A 17,433-nucleotide genomic window follows, 5' to 3' on the forward strand; every position below is an offset into this window, starting at 1 on the left:
CCATTTCACTGCCGTGGGCCTGGATTCCATCCCTTGTTGGGGAACTAAGATTCCGCAAGTAGCACAGCACGGCGGAAAAAAAAAAATTAAAAAAATTTTTGCCCTCACAGAGACCCCTTGACACCTAGTGAGATGGAACACGCAAGACATTAGCTACAATTCCAACCAAGCACAGGCTCAGCCGCTCTTCCAGTCCGAAGACCGCAATTCCACCACGCCTCCGGCAGCGGAAGTCCCGGCCTAGAGGCTGCTGATTGGCTGAGGCGGAGGAGCGGGCGGTGCGAAAAGCGGCCTCTCGAGACCCTCTCAGCGGGGAGGAGCAGAACGAAGCCTTAGCTCGCGAGATTTTGCTGGTTCCGCATTTTGGGTCTGTAAGGTGGGGGAGGGGGGAGAGGCGGGTGCAGTTGCTTTCACCTGCTTGCCCCAGCTCGATCCCGGCCCGGAGCAGCGGCGGCGCGGGCTTCCGCTGTCCGCTGGCTGAGGACCTTCAGCTCCCCCTTGGTCCCGCGCCGGCTCCGAATCCTGTCCGCGGCAGGGGCCAGCGGCCCCTCCCCTCCCCTCCGAGGATAGAAGATGAGCTTCCTCTTGTGAGTGTGGCCCGGTCGAGGGCTCCAGGACTGAGGGCCGAGGCCCGGGAGGGGCGGACGGACGCCTGAGGCGAGGGCGGGTCCCCGGGGCCGGGGTCGGGTGCCCGGCGCTTGCTTTGCCCACGCTCTGGGTCACGGGGGAGGCTTGGATGTGGGCAGAAGCAGAGGGAGATGAAGGTCGAGGCAAAGGAAGCGGAGCGAGAAGGTTGGGGAGTAGAAAGGCCCTGAGGCCGGTAGTGCCTCCAGACTTTTCCGCCCGAGGGCACCTGAGGGCAGAGGGACGATCTGGGGGGGTCTCAATTTGTCTTGAGTCTCGAGCCTTTTAGTAACGATGCATGCTGACTTAGATTTTTACTCCACCGTACGTCCAGCTTTATTATCGTCAGTATTAAATTACCCCCGCGGAAAAATGCAGCCCCAGGAAAATGTGGGAGTGCCGCTGAAGTTAAGCTGCGGGCCTTGCATCCGATTCTGATTCAGCCCACTTTGTGAATTTGTATAATTAACTAACTTCTTTTTAACTCAGTAGAATCCTATTTTAGAGATAACGTCTGGGCCCAAAGGAGCCTTCAATGGGAAAGTTTGTAAATTCTCTGATGATTCTTAATCGCATTAAGGTTTGAGAAGCATTGCTCTAGCACCTTATTTTTCTCAGGTGGCTCTCTTTACCTAGCATGTTGCTTAAATATGTATTGTATGAGCGAATAAATAATCCATTTTCAGTTATGGGCATCACCCACATACTTGACATCTAAAATAGTGTTTCATAACCAGAGTTTACCCCGTTTCTTATTGTGAGAAGTTTGGATTCTTTCTAGTATTTTGCTATTATAAAATAGGACTACTGAGACTATCTTAGTCTAAATCGCTTTTCCCCTCCTTTGGATTATTTTTTTAAGCGTATAGTCTTCAGAGTATGATTAGCATTTAAAAAATCTTTATGATTTATATTTTAATTGCAAATTTCCATATTACTAGAAACCACCACTACCCTCCCCCCACCCCCCAGTCTTTTTTTCTGTTTTGTGGATGCACAGTTCTTATTTGCTTTTTGGACCTAAATGTGAGGCTCTTTATTTCTTTTAAACTTTGTTTTGTTGATGGACATTTGAGTTTCTGCTTTTGGTTATTATGAATAATACTGCTATAAACTTGGATGTACGTGTGTGTTCCTTTCTCTTGGGAATTGCCTGGTTATATGGTAACTATGTTTAACCTTTTGAGGAACTGCCAGACTTCTTCAAAGCACTGCACCATTTTGCCTTCCCATCAGCACTGTATGAGTTTCAATTTCCCCACACCCTCCCTAGCACTTGTTAATTGCATTTTTGATTATAGCCATCCTAAGTGGACATGAAATGGTATTCTCATTGTGATTTTAATTGGCATTTCCTTAATGACTAATGATGTTGAGCATCTTTTTGCGTGCTTATTGGCCATTTGTGTATCTTCTTTGGAGTAATGTCTATTCAGATCCTTTGACCATTTTTTAAATGGGGTTGTCTTTTTGGTTTTAAGTTGTAAAAATTCTTTATCCTGGATACAAGTCCCTTATCACATCTATGATTTGCAATATTTTCTCCTGCTTTGTGGATTCTTTTCACTGTCTTGATGGTGCCATTTGAAGCACGAAAGTCTTAATTTAGATGAAGATCTTACTGAACCTTGAGACATCATTTCTTGCTAAGTACGGAAAATATTTAGCTACCTGTCATTCACAACTTGTTTCTATTGAAAGGGCCATTCCCTCTAATTTAGTACTTCCTTATTAACTTTAGCTCTTTATCATGTTAAACACAAACTTTCCATATTTGATTTTTATTGTTTTCATAACTCCTTTTTACTTCATAATCAGTCTTATTTAAAATTCAAATTACCCAGGTAAAGTGAAAGTCCTCAGTTTTATTCCCTTCCCCTTCCTAGAAGTAATCACCACGATCAGTTTGATGGGTGACACTTTCTATGCATTTACAAAATGGGCTTCTGCTGTACATTTCATTCTGTAATATGTTTAAGCATGTATTGAGATCTATCGGTGTGAATACAAGTACCTCTATCTTGTTATTCTTAACTACTGTATGGTATTCCATGATATAGATGTATCATAGTTATTCATTCCTCTACCAGTAAGCTCTAGGATCATTTCCAGGTTTTTCGCTATTAAAAATAATCTTGGGAAACACATCCTTATCCATATCGAGGAGAGACACCTAGAAGTAGAAGGGATGGATTGAGAAGCATTTCAGTGTTAATAGATATTGCCGTGTTGCCCTCTTAAAATGTTAATGCACTTTGACCATTAGTGAATTAAAGTACTAATTTCGCTCTACCCTATCCCACACTTAATGTAATTGTTCTGATTTCTGACAGGTTAAGGAAAAATAAATCTAATTTTAATTGAACAGCTTTTCATATGTTCATTTGTCATTCTGTTTTTCTTTCTGAATTGTGTATTCATCTCCTTAGCCCATTTTTCTAAAGCATTCTTTGCCTTTTTCTTAACAGAATATAAAAGCCCTTTATAATTTAGTTAATATTTTTAATATACGTTGCAAGTACTTTTTTTGGCTACTTGTCTCCTTGTTCTGAATTACTGAAGTTTTAATTGTTACCGTTAGAAAGCTGTCCATTTTTTCTGGGCTTTGTGTCATGTTAGGAAGACCTTCCTTATGAATGGTGTGAGTTAGGAATAAAAACTTGTTTTTCCCCCCCCAAAACCAGTTGTCTCATTTATTTTCTGTGCTATAAACTCTAAAATGTTAGTGCTACTTCTCTGGTTTGCTTTGATGGCATCACAAATATTTTGATACAGAAAACTGGATTTTTGAGCTATACGAACCTTAAAGCTAACACCCTCACAGCACTATTAGGTGAAAATTGAGGCCAAAGGAGGTTAGGTTTCTCAGGCAGTCACAGAGTTAGTGGCAGATCAAGAACTAGAATCCAGGTTTTTTCTTCTTTTGGTTAAGGTGCCCTTTCTGTTACACCAGACTGCTTCATGAGGCATAGCAAAATTGCCTTCTGTGTGAAATTGTGCTGCTAATCCTGTTTCTATGTAGGGGAAAAAATATAACTCTTTCTTTTATTGTGTTTATTCTCTCCTCCCCTACCCCCCATCTTGGCACTTTTCAGGGAATATTTTTAAATTTCAAAACAATTTATATGCCTAAAATTGTCATTCTGCTTCCGGTCCTAAAAATTGATGTACTTTTACTTTTAACCTAACAGTAGTAGCCGCTCTTCTAAAACATTCAAACCAAAGAAGAATATCCCTGAAGGATCTCATCAGTATGAACTCTTAAAACATGCAGAAGCAACTCTAGGAAGTGGGAATCTGAGACAAGCTGTTATGTTGCCAGAGGGAGAGGACCTCAATGAATGGATTGCGGTTAACAGTAAGTTCTTAATAACTTTCAACTTTACTGGTTTATAAGAAGATTTTGCTAAAATCTTTTTGTTAATGAACTTTCTTATGGATGTAGCTGTCTTAGTAAAACAGATTATCTGTAAAGAAACATGTAAGTGCAAATACATCCAAAGTGTGTTCTCTTCAGAGTATACCTGATTGTAGCTTGTGTGGTTAAATAGAGAGAGACCTGAGGAGAAATGAAAAGTACTTTGGGGTTATCTCTGAGGAGAATGGTCTGAATTGCTGAGTAAGGTCAAATGAAAGATTGATAAATACAAAGATTCTACCTGTGGTGGACATGACTTTGTAGGAATCCATCTTCATAGTTGTGCCCCCACTCCCAGCAGCTTTCATCTGCCTGTGTATACAGAAAAGTCAAGTGCAGTTGTTATGGTCAGTCACTTGATTATTGTGAGTTAGGAGTAGTCAGAAGAAAATTGAGAGATTGGGAGAAAACAGAGGGACCCATGAGCTGAAAGTCACTCTGAATTCAAGAAGTAAGGGCATGACATGGAAGGATATGCTGAGGCTAGAGGTTTGAATATTAGTGTCTATCATTTCTGAGATGAGATCAGTTCTGGATGATAGGGTTTAAGTCTATTAGGAATTTTAGTTGTTCCAGGAATCTTTAAATTTTTTTTTTTTTTTTTTTGCCGTACGCAGGCCTCTCACTGTTGTGGCCTCTCCTGTTGCGGAGCACAGGCTCCGGACGCGCAGGCCCAGCGGCCATGGCTCACGGGCCCAGCCGCTCCGCGGCATGTGGGATCTTCCCGGACCGGGGCACGAACCCGTGTCCCCTGCATCGGCAGGCGGACTCTCAACCACTGCGCCACCAGGGAAGCCCTGTACATATGTTTCTTGAATCTCTTAATTCACAGGTTGCCCTTCATTGCAGTTATTTTTCCTTGCTCTTTTTGTTGTTGTTGAAGAAACCAGTTTGTTTTCTACAGAATGAGTTTTGCTGATAACATCCCCAAGGCGTCCATTATCTTGTTCTTTTATTTCCTGTAAATGTTAAATCTAGAGCAGCACTGTCCAAGAGAACTTTCTGTGATTAGGCAAATGTTGTATATCGTCACTGTGGCCATTTAGCACTTGAAATGTGGCTACTGTGACTGGAAGTGAATTTTAAATTTAACTTCATTTTAACGTAAATTGCCCTGTGTGTCTAGTGGCCACCATGTTAGAACAGATGTGGAGCTTTGATCAGATTCAGGTTTGATTTTGTTTAACACTACTTCGTAGGTGGTGGTGTATACTTCCAACAGTGTAGATATTTACATAGTGTCTAGTTGTCTTTTTATGTGGTATTCAACTGTTGATAATCATTGCCTTGGTCAGTGTGGTCCAATAGAAATAAATACATTGTGAGCTACAAATGGAATTTAAAATTTTCTAGTAGCCACATTAAGAAAAATTTTATTTTTCTCAACTCATTAAAAAGCCATTATTCATATTACTAAGAGAAAAAAAAATCAGGTGTAGAACTATGTAATGTGTTATCTTTTGTGTTAGATGGGATAAAGAAACTTAGGGGGCACGACACAGAAAAAAATTAGTATAGTAGTTACCTGTGTGTAGGGGGGAAGTTGGAGTGGTTGGAACTTAGATTTTTCACTGTATATTTTTATCTATCTTTTGGCATGTGAACCATGTGACATATTATCTATTCAGAAAAGACCCCTTTTTTGTAACCTTATTCAAATTATTATCTTTCATTCTTTTTTTTGATTTCTCTTAAATTGAAGTACAGTTGATTTACAGTGTTGTGTTAATTACTGCTATACAGCAAAGTGATTCAGTTATACATATACATACATCTTTTTTTTATGTTCTTTTTCATTATGGTTTACCATAGGATATTGAATATAGTTCTCTGTGCTATACAGTAGGACCTTGTTTATCCATTCTATGTATAAAAGCTTACATCTGCTAACCGCAGCCCCCCCACTCCATCCCTCCCCCAACCCCTTCCCCCTTGGCAACCACCAGTCTGTTCTCTATGTCCATGATTCTGTTTCTGATTCATAAATAGATTCATTTGTGTCATATTTTATTTTATTTTTAAATTTTTATTATTTTTAAAATTTATTGATTTTAATTATTTATTTTTGGTTGCATTGGGTATTTGGTTGCTGTGTGTGGGCTTTCTCTAGTTGCAGTGAGCGGGGGCTGCTCTACATGCGGTGTGAGGGCTTCTCATCCTGGTGGCTTCTCTTGTTGCAAAGCACAGGCTCTAGGCGTGGGGGCTTCATTAGTTGTGGCACGTGGGCTCAGTAGTTGTGGCTCGTGGGCTCTAGAGCGCAGGCTCAGTAGCTGTGGCTCATGGGCTTAGTTGCTCCGCGGCATGTGGAATCTTCCTGGACCAGGGATCGAACCCATGTCTGCTGCACTGGGCAGGTGGATTCTTAACCATTGCACCACCAGGGAAGCCCCTGTGTCATATTTTAGATTCCACATATAAGTGATGTCATATGGTATTCGTCTTTCTCTTTCTGATTTACTTCACTTAGCATTATAATCTCTAGGTCCAAATGGCATTATTTTGTTCTCTTTTTTTTTGGTTGCACTGTGAGGCATGTGGGATCTCAGTTCCCTGACCAGGGATTGAACCCATGCCCCCTGCATTGAGAGTGTGGAGTCTCAACCACTGGACCACCAGGGAAGTCCCATATTTCGTTCTTTTTTTTATGGCTGAGTAATATTCCATTGTATATATGTACCACATCTTTATCCATTCATCTGTTGATGGACATTTAAGTTGTTTCGATGTCTTGGCTATTGTGAATAGTGCTGCTATGAACATAGGGGTGCATGTATGTTTTTGAATTATAGTTTTGTCCAGATATACGCCCAGGAGTGGGATTGCTGGATCATGTGGTAACTCTATTTTTAGTTTTCTGAGGAACCTCCATACTGTTTTCCACAGTGCCTGCACCAATTTATTGGTACATTCCCACCAACGGTGTAGGAGGGTTCCCTTTTCTCCACATCCTCTCCAGCATTTGTTATTTGTTGACTTTTTAATGATGGCCATTCTGACTGGTGTGAGGTGGTACCTCATTGTAGTTTTGATACGCATTTCTCTAATAATTAGCAATGTTGAGCATCTTTTCATGTGTCTGTTGGCCATCTGTATATCATCTTTTATTCTGAAGGCATCTGTTGACCTTCAGCTTTCAATTTTTCTTTGAGACTTAATGCTCTAATCAACTGTTCTCAAACCTTTTGGTTCCAGGATCCCTTTATTCTCTTAAAAATTATTGAGAACCTTAAAGGGCTTTTAATTATGTGGGTTATATTTAGTGATACTGTGTTAGAAATTAAAACTGAGCAAGTTTAAATACTTATTTTAAAATACATGTTAACATAAATATATTTTTATGAAAAATGACTATTTTCCAAAATAAATTTTAGTGAGAAGTGTGGCATTGTTTTACAGGTTTGCAAATCTTATTTAATGTCTGACTTAATAGGAGGTTGGCTGGATTCTCATATCTGCTTCTGCATTCAGTCTGTTGTGATGTCATACATTATGGAGCCTCTGGACAACTCCACTGTGCCTCCTGAGAGAGAGTGAAAATTCAGAGCAATTACAATGTTTCTGACCTCACAGATTCCCCTCTGAAACAGGGGATCTCTGGACCGTATTTTGAGAACAGATCAATAAACCAGCACACCATCTGGGCACACTCTTTGTTTTGAATGAATTGAATGCCTAAGTATTACTTTCTTAGAAACATGACTAATTTAAGAGGAAGGTTTATAAGTGAGGGAGTTTTGTATAAAATTCCTTTTGACATGGTGGAATATTGATTTGTTTTCTAAGAAACTTGGAAAAGCCCTAGTTGATTTTTTAGGTAGTCTTTTAGATGGGGAACTAAGACACTTTTTAAAAAGCTTGCCAAGGCTTATGTGGTTCTCTTTGCACAGAGTAATATGTTTCACTCAGTTAAGTTCATTTCTTACCCCCTTCCTCTTCTGTTTTCTTCCAGATCTAGCTGAAGCTCCTTTAGGAAGTACTCCTTGACTATCTCAGCTCCTCGAGATGTTGCCTTTTCTCTGAACTCTTCTAGCACTTATTGTTGGCCTTTGTATGCTATCTTCTTATATGTTGTATTACTCCTCTCTTTTAATTTTGTCCCTTTTGTTAGCTGGAGACTCTAGGGGAAGGGGCATTATCTCCTGTCTTTTTTATGTCCTCAATATGCACTAGGTCTCAATTTTTTATGATGAACTAGATTTTTTAAATGCCCGACACAGCTGATACACCTCCCTCCCAGTATATTCTGCAATGATTTTTTTCTCTTTCCCAACACAAATGATATTGTCTGGTCCAGATTGGTAAGAAGCTATGGATTTTTTCATTTGCTTGTATATGATCAAATTGTATATTCTAATGTAATAATCACCATTACGTTAGAATTATCCCTAATATTTTATTTTCCTGCTTACAGGCTGTTTAAAAGCTTAGTATATTAAAAGTTAATGTATATTAAAAGTTAACTTTACTTAGGTGTAACAACTTAGAAACTGAGAATTTATGTGCCCCTGGATTGTTGAATCTCCTGAGGATTCTTGGCTGAATCCTCCGACTGAGAGGTCTGATGTTTTGTTGTGTTTACACAGACATTTTAACACAGTTTTGCTATTATCTTTCCAGCTGTGGATTTCTTCAACCAGATCAACATGTTATATGGAACTATCACAGAATTCTGCACTGAAGCAAGCTGTCCAGTCATGTCTGCAGGTCCAAGGTACATATACTGGCTATTATATAGGTATTTGAATTATTACCAAATAAAGCTAATCACCAATTGATATAAATTAAATAATAAAGACTTGTTTTTCTTACCCATTTGCTTGTGAAAACAAAAAGTTTACCTATAAGCTTTTAGTTATTAAATAGTTCGGTATGTGGTACCCAGTATTTTGATTTTTTTATAATTGCATTATATTAAGTATGAATATTCAGTAGTAGGATTGAAAGTAAAGAAATTTGAGTTAGATTTATCTTGCTTTTACAAACGTTATTTTTTTCAATTTTATTAATATTTATGGTTCTGTTTCTGGATTTTAAATTAATTTCTTGGAATAGTTTTTAGTTGACCCTTTAATATTTGATTTTGTTGTTGTTGTGCTTTTTACTGTTAGTTACCTCCAAATTGTGCTGCTTTAGTTATCTGGCTTAAAAATGCTAGATTAAAATTTTTTTGACTATCATAAATTTCTAGAAATGTTGAGAAAGAGATGGAACTCTTTATCACCCATAAAGTTAAGATGTGATGGAATTAACATTTTAGTGTGTCCTTCCGGCCTTTTTTCCTATAACAAATGATTGATTTTATGTGATGACAGATGGTAGCAAGATATTTACCTCTTGGGAAAAAATAGTCCTTTCTGAATTTGCTATAGATGTAAAGGAAAAAAAGGAAGGGCCCCAATTAATTTGAGTCCTATTTTTATTATGTTATTTTAGGAGAGATGTTTTTTATTTTGTGAAGTGTTAAGTTTTATTCCTCAAACTATCTTTGGCTTAAATGCTTCACACAGTGAAGTTTTGATTAAGTCTTATTAATCATTCTAGCTCAGCAAAGGTGAGGTAGAAAAAGACGCATGCCTAAGATTGTTTCTTTAAAACCCTCTCCAAGAAACAGGGTTTTATAATCTTGGCTCTGTTGATGATTACTTAATGGCCAACAAGCTCAGAATGTGGTGGATCCATCAGCACCTTACCCAGTCCTCAGCACCCTCTGTCTTAACAGACAGGAATGCAGTTCCTTTGTTTTTCTCAGGGCTGTGTTGTAAAACAGATTCTGGCACAGCCAGCTGCCACACTGGCTTCCTTTTCTTTTCCATTTATTACCATCACATTTCAGAATACAGTGTAATTGGGAAGCCGAGGAAAGAGAATATCCGTATCCATGGTTCTCTACATCTACAGATTCAACCAACCGTGGATCTTGTAGTATTTACTATTGAAAAATATCTGTTTGTAAGTGGACCTTGTGTGGTTCAAACCCACATTGTTCAAGCGTCAACTGTACTTCTACAGGGAACTCTCAAGTAATCTTCAGTAGAACTTTAGGTAATTTACTAAAAATATATACTATACTATAGTACTATATATATAACTTCTGTTGACAAACTGTGAACCTACTTTGATTACAAGTTGCAACATGTTTTTGAAAACTTTATCACTAAAACTTTTTTCTCTCCAGATATGAATATCATTGGGCAGATGGTACTAATATTAAAAAGCCAATCAAATGTTCTGCACCAAAATACATTGACTATTTGATGACTTGGGTTCAGGATCAACTTGATGATGAAACTCTTTTTCCTTCTAAAATTGGTGAGTTAATGTTGTAGAACTAATTTGCTTTTTAAAAGATAAGTGTGTTATTGTCTTTTTAATGCTCTGTTACTATAAAAAAATGTAATAAAGACTGCCAAATTCCTCTCCAAAAAGTTTGTGAATGTATACTCCTTCTAGCCATGTTTGTGTCTGCCTGTGTTTCTTCATCAGTACTAGTTGTTACTCAGTTTTTCATCTTTTCTAATATGGGTAAATAAATTTCTAGTATAATGTACATTCTAAAAAATATCAATAACATTGAGCATTTTTTGGTTTATTGATCCTTGTGTGTTTTCTGTTTATATCCTTTTTCTATTTCTTTATGTTAAGGTTATTAGCTCTTTGTCATGCATGTTGTGTGTATTTTTTCCCTGGGTTGCCGTATTGTCTTGTTTATGAGGTTTTTTTCTATGTATAATGTTCTTATTTTGACCTATTAATCTTTCCCTTTATGATGTCTGGATTTTAATACAATGATTAGAAGGGATTTTCCTACTTACAGATTATAAAATATTTGTCCATGCTTTTATTTAGTACTTTTGTGGTTTTGTTTTTGCATTTTATTTTAATCTTTGTTCTGTCAGGAATTTTTTCTCAGTGCTCCCTTTACTTTTTTCCAACTATAAATGCTAGTTTGTCCAGTACCATTTATCGAATACATGTGTCTTTTATCCCCTCATTATCATATGTGTACACCAAATTGACATATATCTTGGAGTCTTTTAATCTCTTTATCTATTGTTTTAGAAATTCCACACTGTTTTAATTACCATGGCTATGTATCTTTGAACATCTTGTAGGGCTAGTCTCTCTTCCTTGCTCTTCTTTTTCAGAATACTTACAGCTATTCTGGAAAATTTGTTCTTCCAAAGAATTTAGAAACATTTTGCAAGGTAAAAAAATAAAAACTGAGATTTTTATTATGATTTCATTCAATTTGTAGATTAATGTAGGGATTCTCGTTCTCTTGACAATACTGAGTCTTCCTATCCAAGAACAATTCATATTCATTTATTCATGTCTTTTAATTATTTCTTATTTCCTCGTGTAAGATTCTGTATTTTACTTTATGCTAGTCCTTCAGGTTTCTTAAGTTTATTCCTAGGCACTTAATGTTTTTATTGATAATCTGGTTTCTAACTGGTTATTGTTTAGTATATAGGAAAACTATTCTGATTGTTTCTTTTGGATTGGTTTTCTTGAGTTTTTAAAGTATATAGTTACATCATACTAAGATAATATTAATTTCACCTCTTCTTTTCTGATAAATATACTGCTTGTGTAACTCTTATCTAATTGCAATAACTAGTACTGCCAGAGCAGTACTGATTAATGGTGATGATGGCAAACATCCTTTTCTTGTATACTTTTATGTGAGTGCTTCTAGTATTTCAGCATTAAGTAGGAATCTTGCTTTTGGTTAGAGGTATGTGAATTTTTAAAAATCAAGTTGGTTATAGGGTTTTATCAGATACTCTTCTAGTATCTGTTGTTGATCATAAGGTTTTCTCCATTTTTTTTTAATGTTCCGCTGCAAGAGTATTTTTTTTATTTCTGCTATTTTGATTAAGATTTTGGCATTGGTATTCATGGATGTGATTGGTCCTTGTCACTTTCAGTATAAGGGTATCTTATGAACAACATATTGTTGGATTCTGTCTTGTCTGTTCGGGCTGTTATAACAAAAAATACTGGAGACTGGAGGGCTTATAAGCAATAGAGATGTATTTCTCACAGTTCTGAAGTCTGCAAGTCCAAGATCAGGAGCCAGCATGGTCAGGTTCTGTCATAAGTCCTCTTCCTGGTTTACAGATAGCAAAAAGCAGTGTTTTTGTTGTATCCGCACATGGCAGAGAGGGAAATCATCTTTGTTGAGTTTTTTCTTATAAGGGCACTAATCCTATTGATGAGGGCAGATGCCCTATGACCTAATCACCCCCAAAGGCCCCACCTCTTAGTACCATCATCTAGGGGATTAGAATTTCAACATGATTTTGAGGGAGACACAAACATTCAGAACATAGCAGATTCCTTTTTGAAGTCTAATCAGAGGCTCTTTCAGGAGAAAAATTTATATCATGTTGTTTGGTCTGTTTGTTTTTGGTCAACTTTTCCTTTCTATAAAACCTTTTGTTTCCTTTCTCATAGATCCTTTATTGTGTATAGGGTGTGCCTGAATGTTAAATTCAGCTTGGAAAGTGCTGCTTAGATTAAAACAAATCACTTGTATATTTCTTTATTAAAGTCTCCCTCTTATGGAGGTAAAGAATACTTTTGTCATTATTCTCTTTCCTCGGCTTCCCAATTCTTCAGTATTTTATCCTAATGTTCTGGAATTCTTTCCCCCTTCATTAGGCTATTATCCAGAGCTTACTTATGCTAATTATTTATTCTTATTAGACAAAACTGTCTATTATTCATTTTTAAACAAATATATCCAACTTATTAATGTTTTTTTCTTTGTTTTTTTTAATTCTTTTTTTAAAATTCTTAATGTTCTTTTTAATAGCATGGGGCCCATTTGCGAATTCTGAGAGAAAAAGGATTTGACTTAAATCCATCTTTTCAGTACATGAATATAAGACCAAGTCCAGAAAAAACATGTCCATAAGCCCCAGAATAATGTGTGAAAAGGCAAGTTGTTACCAAGACTAAGGGTGGGGGGTGGGGACACACACACACACACACACACACACACACACACACACACACATATCAGCTAACAAGAGCAAACTATACTAAATTTCAAGCTATTAAGGACTGGTTGAGAAATAAAGAATACAAAATGCAGGGAAGGAGAAAGTGACAGCCTTTGTTTTCTGAAAGATTAGAGAAAACAATATGTTCAAGAGTAGTGTAGTGGAACAGACCTTTAAGGCCAACTAATCTAGGTTATTTTGGAAGCAGATGCCTTCTTATGTGTTTGTTAGCTACACACAGTGCCAGTTGTATTGTCTTTCTCCTGTCCCTGTTTTCTAAGAAACATTGGTCTTGTCAACCAAAATTCTCAGGAATGCAACCAGTCACATCCCCACCTGCAGTGCTTGGAGAGAGATGACTAAGTCCTCTCCCAGTTCTTTTCTAAGGAGGTGTTTATATTCTTTGAAAACTAGGGAGGTGCCATTCCTCCCCTTTACAGAAAGTATTATTCCCCTTCTTAGACTATAGGAAAATGAAAATAGCACTTTAAAAAATTAAATAAAAAGTTGAGGACTCCTAGTTTAAGAAGGAAAACTGGCTTTTCAGAGTACTTCAGAAGAGGAAATACCTTTTTTTTTTTTTTTTTTTTTTTGCGGTACGCAGGCCTCTCACTGTCGTGGCCTCTCCCGTTGCGGAGCACAGGCTCCAGACGCGCAGGCTCAGCGGCCATGGCTCACGGGCCCAGCTGCTCCGCGGCATGTGGGATCTTCCTGGACCGGGGCACGAACCCGTGTCCCCTGCATCGGCAGGCGGACTCTAAACCACTGCGCCACCAGGGAAGCCCCGAGGAAATACTTTTTATTTGTAGACAGTAGATAATAATGACTCAAAGTGTGCCTTTCTTTTTTTTTTTTGCTCGGGAGAGTTTCCAGTCCTGGTTGAGTGTGTATGTGTTTGTGTAAAAAAATTTTTTTAGAGTTAAAAATTGCAAAAAGTAAAAATTTTCTATTTATAGTCAAAAATACTTATTCTCCAGGACTTTCCTTGTGGTCCAGTGGTTAAGACTCCGTGCTTCCAGTGCAGGGGGCGTGGGTTCAATCCCTGGTTGGGGAACTAAGATCCCAACATGCCACGACGTGCAGCCAAAAAGAAGAAAAAACTGGTTGCATTTAATTTTAGGAAGAAACTCTCCTGTATTAAACAACTAAAATTGTTTTTGATTCCTCATCATCTTGCATAACTTGATACCTGTGTCTACTATTCTGAGGCAGTCAGGAAAAGTGTGGTATGTGAGGATACCTCATATACTTAGGTTTGGGGGGGGGGTTTCCCTTGCCTTTTAAAAAAAATGGAAATAGGCTTGTATTTGTGAATTTGTGTATTGGAGTTGCTCATTTCAGCATCTAAACTTTTCTGCTATTTTTCTTGAATTGATAAAAGACTGATTGATACATACCTATATTACAGGTGTCCCATTTCCTAAAAACTTTATGTCTGTGGCAAAGACCATTCTAAAGCGTCTGTTCAGGGTTTATGCCCATATTTATCACCAGCACTTTGATTCTGTGATGCAGCTGCAGGAGGAGGCCCACCTCAACACCTCCTTTAAGCACTTTATTTTCTTTGTTCAGGTAAGTTGAACTGCGTTGACTTTTGTGTCCTTTGACCTGGACATATCCGGATTGGTAGTTTATATAGAGTAATTTTTAGAGTCTTATTTATAGATGTAGAGCTAAGCATGCAGGGTTCTCGTGTTTTGTTCCCTTTTCCATGTTTATTTCTTTGATGTGCGTAGCAGCATAGAAACCATTACCCCCATTTTGGACCTTTTGCCTCTGGAGAGACCTGCCCCAGGTCTCTGGTTAAGATATGACAAGAAGCACCAAACACTCAAGAAAGCTTGTCCATCCCCTCCTGTTCCATCGCCACCGCTGGGTAAAGGGATGCCATGGGAAAACATCTATGGTTGGGTTGTTTCATGAGATGTCTATGCCTAAAAGAGAAACTTTTGGAAGAACTCATTAGCTACTATCTTGGGTTAAGTTTCCAGAAGTCCACTTCAGGCCAAATCTTACAAAGCCAGCAGCTAGAAACTTCAAAAAGAACCACCCTTTTCAGAGGTGTGGCCTATTTCCTTATGGGCCCTTAGTTGGAATTAGAACTTTTTAAAGTCAAAATAATTCACACTGTTTGAAAAAGATATCAAAGAATAGGGACTCGTTAACCTAACTTTCGAGATATATAATTCTATATGTAAAATATAAATATGTCTCTCTAGATATTTTGGAGGGAAAGCAGGTAGTTTTATAGTAGATATTGTATGTCACAATTCTATGTACCACACAAAGGAGAATGTACTGTGCTCTCTTCTTTGTTTTCCTTCTGAGATTATTGCATGGCACAGATAGAGTGTAGATATAGATATACGAAAGTAAAAGGTCTGCTGCCCCAGATGAGGCCACTATCAATGGTTCAGTGTATAGTTTTCAGATAATTTCTGTGTAAATGCAAACATTTTACGATTTTGATTTTACACAGGATCATGCTAATATGTACGGTTGCTTACTTATTAAGTCCCCTGTATTTTAAAACAGGGAGTAAAAATGACCCCATTTTAAAATGTTCATAGAGATTATTTCATCATTCTTTTGGATTTCAGAAAGCTAGGGTTGGGAAGCCCTTCTCAATGACATTTATAGAGTTTTAATTTTAGATCTGTTTTTAAATTTTATTTTTCTTCTTTATTTTAGGAGTTTAATCTGATTGATAGGCGTGAGTTGGCACCTCTTCAGGAATTAATTGAGAAGCTTGGATCGAAAGACAGATAAATTTTTCTTCTAGAACAGTTACCCTCTTGCTTCATCTACTGCTAGAGCTATCTCGTTGCTTTCTGTTATAGACTAGTGATACAAACTTTAAGAAAACAAGATAAAAAGACACCTATTGTCTGTGTCTACTGATAAAATTGTCCCAAAGGTAGGTTGGCCTAATACCTTCAGAGTGAGAAATTCAGGACACAGCTGAATCTGAGGCACTGTGTGACCACTGCTGTTACTGCCATAGAGCCATACTTGGTTGTAGAATGTGAGGACTAACCTGTAGTTTATTAGTTTACTTACTCTTTTACTGAAGAAGATGATCGACTCTGTTTCAGGTGACAGCACGATGGATATTAAGAATTTCCAATAATTTATTAACAGGTTTCCAGAACAAATTTCCTAATAATGCAATCACAGATCAGTTTTATTCTGCTTTTATTTTACAAATAGAAGAGGTGTTCTAAAATTTCCTTAAGATTTAGAACATTTGTGTCACTTTGGATAACCTTGTAGTTTGAAGTTTGTATGCTAGTGTTTTTATAGGTAAGATTATATATATGTATATTTTTTCAAAATCCATGATTGCAGTTTAAATCATCATATGACATGTGGTATGGGAGTAACCAAAGTCATTTCTAAAAGGACTTTATTTTTTAATCTTTATTTGGGATTTTATTCACATAAACCTATCTAAATTTTTAGTGTGTGTGTATCAAATAATTTTTTTAAGGCATCTAAGGATCGTCTTGCAGATTTTTATTTTGAAATGCTTCATTCAGATTAATTTAATATGTAGGTTTTGGCTGAGAAAAGAAAAACTTCCAAAAAATTATGACAAATTTGGGTCTCATAAACCATTATTTTCATTCATGTTTGTTTCAGAGGCCTTAAAATTTGGATAGGAGAATGGAAGAAAGTACTCAGAGTACTTGACTATTTTATTTTGAGTTTTCCTTTAAAAAGAAACTACTTTTATACGTTTTTATTGTGACTTGAGACTTAGTTAAGTGTAGTGTAGAAATGCACGAACCTTATCCCAATAAGGATAAAACGTAAGGAAAACCACAATAAAAAACCTTGAAGGTGTACACATTTTATAACCCAGCTAAAAGTTTGATGTGCTGCCTGTTCTTTAATGTGTGTGTGTGTTGGGCGAGGGGGAGTAATATGTTTAAAGGAGACAAAATGGGATAAGTTAAAAAAAAAAAAAAGAAAACTTCATCTGTTAATAGTCAAAGGATGGATTGGGATTTTATTCTGTTTTGTTTCTGTATTAAAACTTGAAATTATTCTATTTCTATTGGGATAAAAAGAATCTTTAAGGAAGAAAAGATCTAATTTTCTTTAGGTTTCTAAGATTTAGACTGTTTAAAATGTAATGAGGCACACATATTACTAAAGACTTGCCAGACTGGCAACACTTTAATTTCATCAATGTTCTTCGTTTCAGAGCTATGATTTTTTTTTGCAAAGTACTCACCATCTTCCATCTTGATACCTTTGGTTAAGGTTAAATTTGATAGGGTTTTATTTTTATTATTCCACTAGAATGTAAAGAAAAGAATTGCTTAGAAACTCCATTTTTGTAATAATCCAATTTCAATAAATTCTTAAATATAT

General features: G+C 37.1%; 1 protein-coding gene across 1 annotated transcript; it reads left to right on the forward strand.

Annotated features, from left to right (window-relative positions):
- Positions 1-360: 360 nt before the first annotated feature.
- On the forward strand, positions 361-17,433 carry MOB1A (MOB kinase activator 1A). Its single transcript, XM_060027499.1, has 6 exons — positions 361-587; positions 3,816-3,982; positions 8,660-8,753; positions 10,218-10,351; positions 14,462-14,625; positions 15,745-17,433. Exons 1-6 carry the CDS (start codon positions 574-576, stop codon positions 15,820-15,822), a joined length of 651 nt encoding a protein of 216 aa, XP_059883482.1. The 5' UTR covers positions 361-573; the 3' UTR covers positions 15,823-17,433.

The sequence above is a fragment of the Delphinus delphis genome, chromosome 12 (genome assembly GCF_949987515.2).
Source record: "Delphinus delphis chromosome 12, mDelDel1.2, whole genome shotgun sequence".
In the NCBI taxonomy this organism is placed as follows: Eukaryota; Metazoa; Chordata; class Mammalia; order Artiodactyla; family Delphinidae; genus Delphinus; species Delphinus delphis.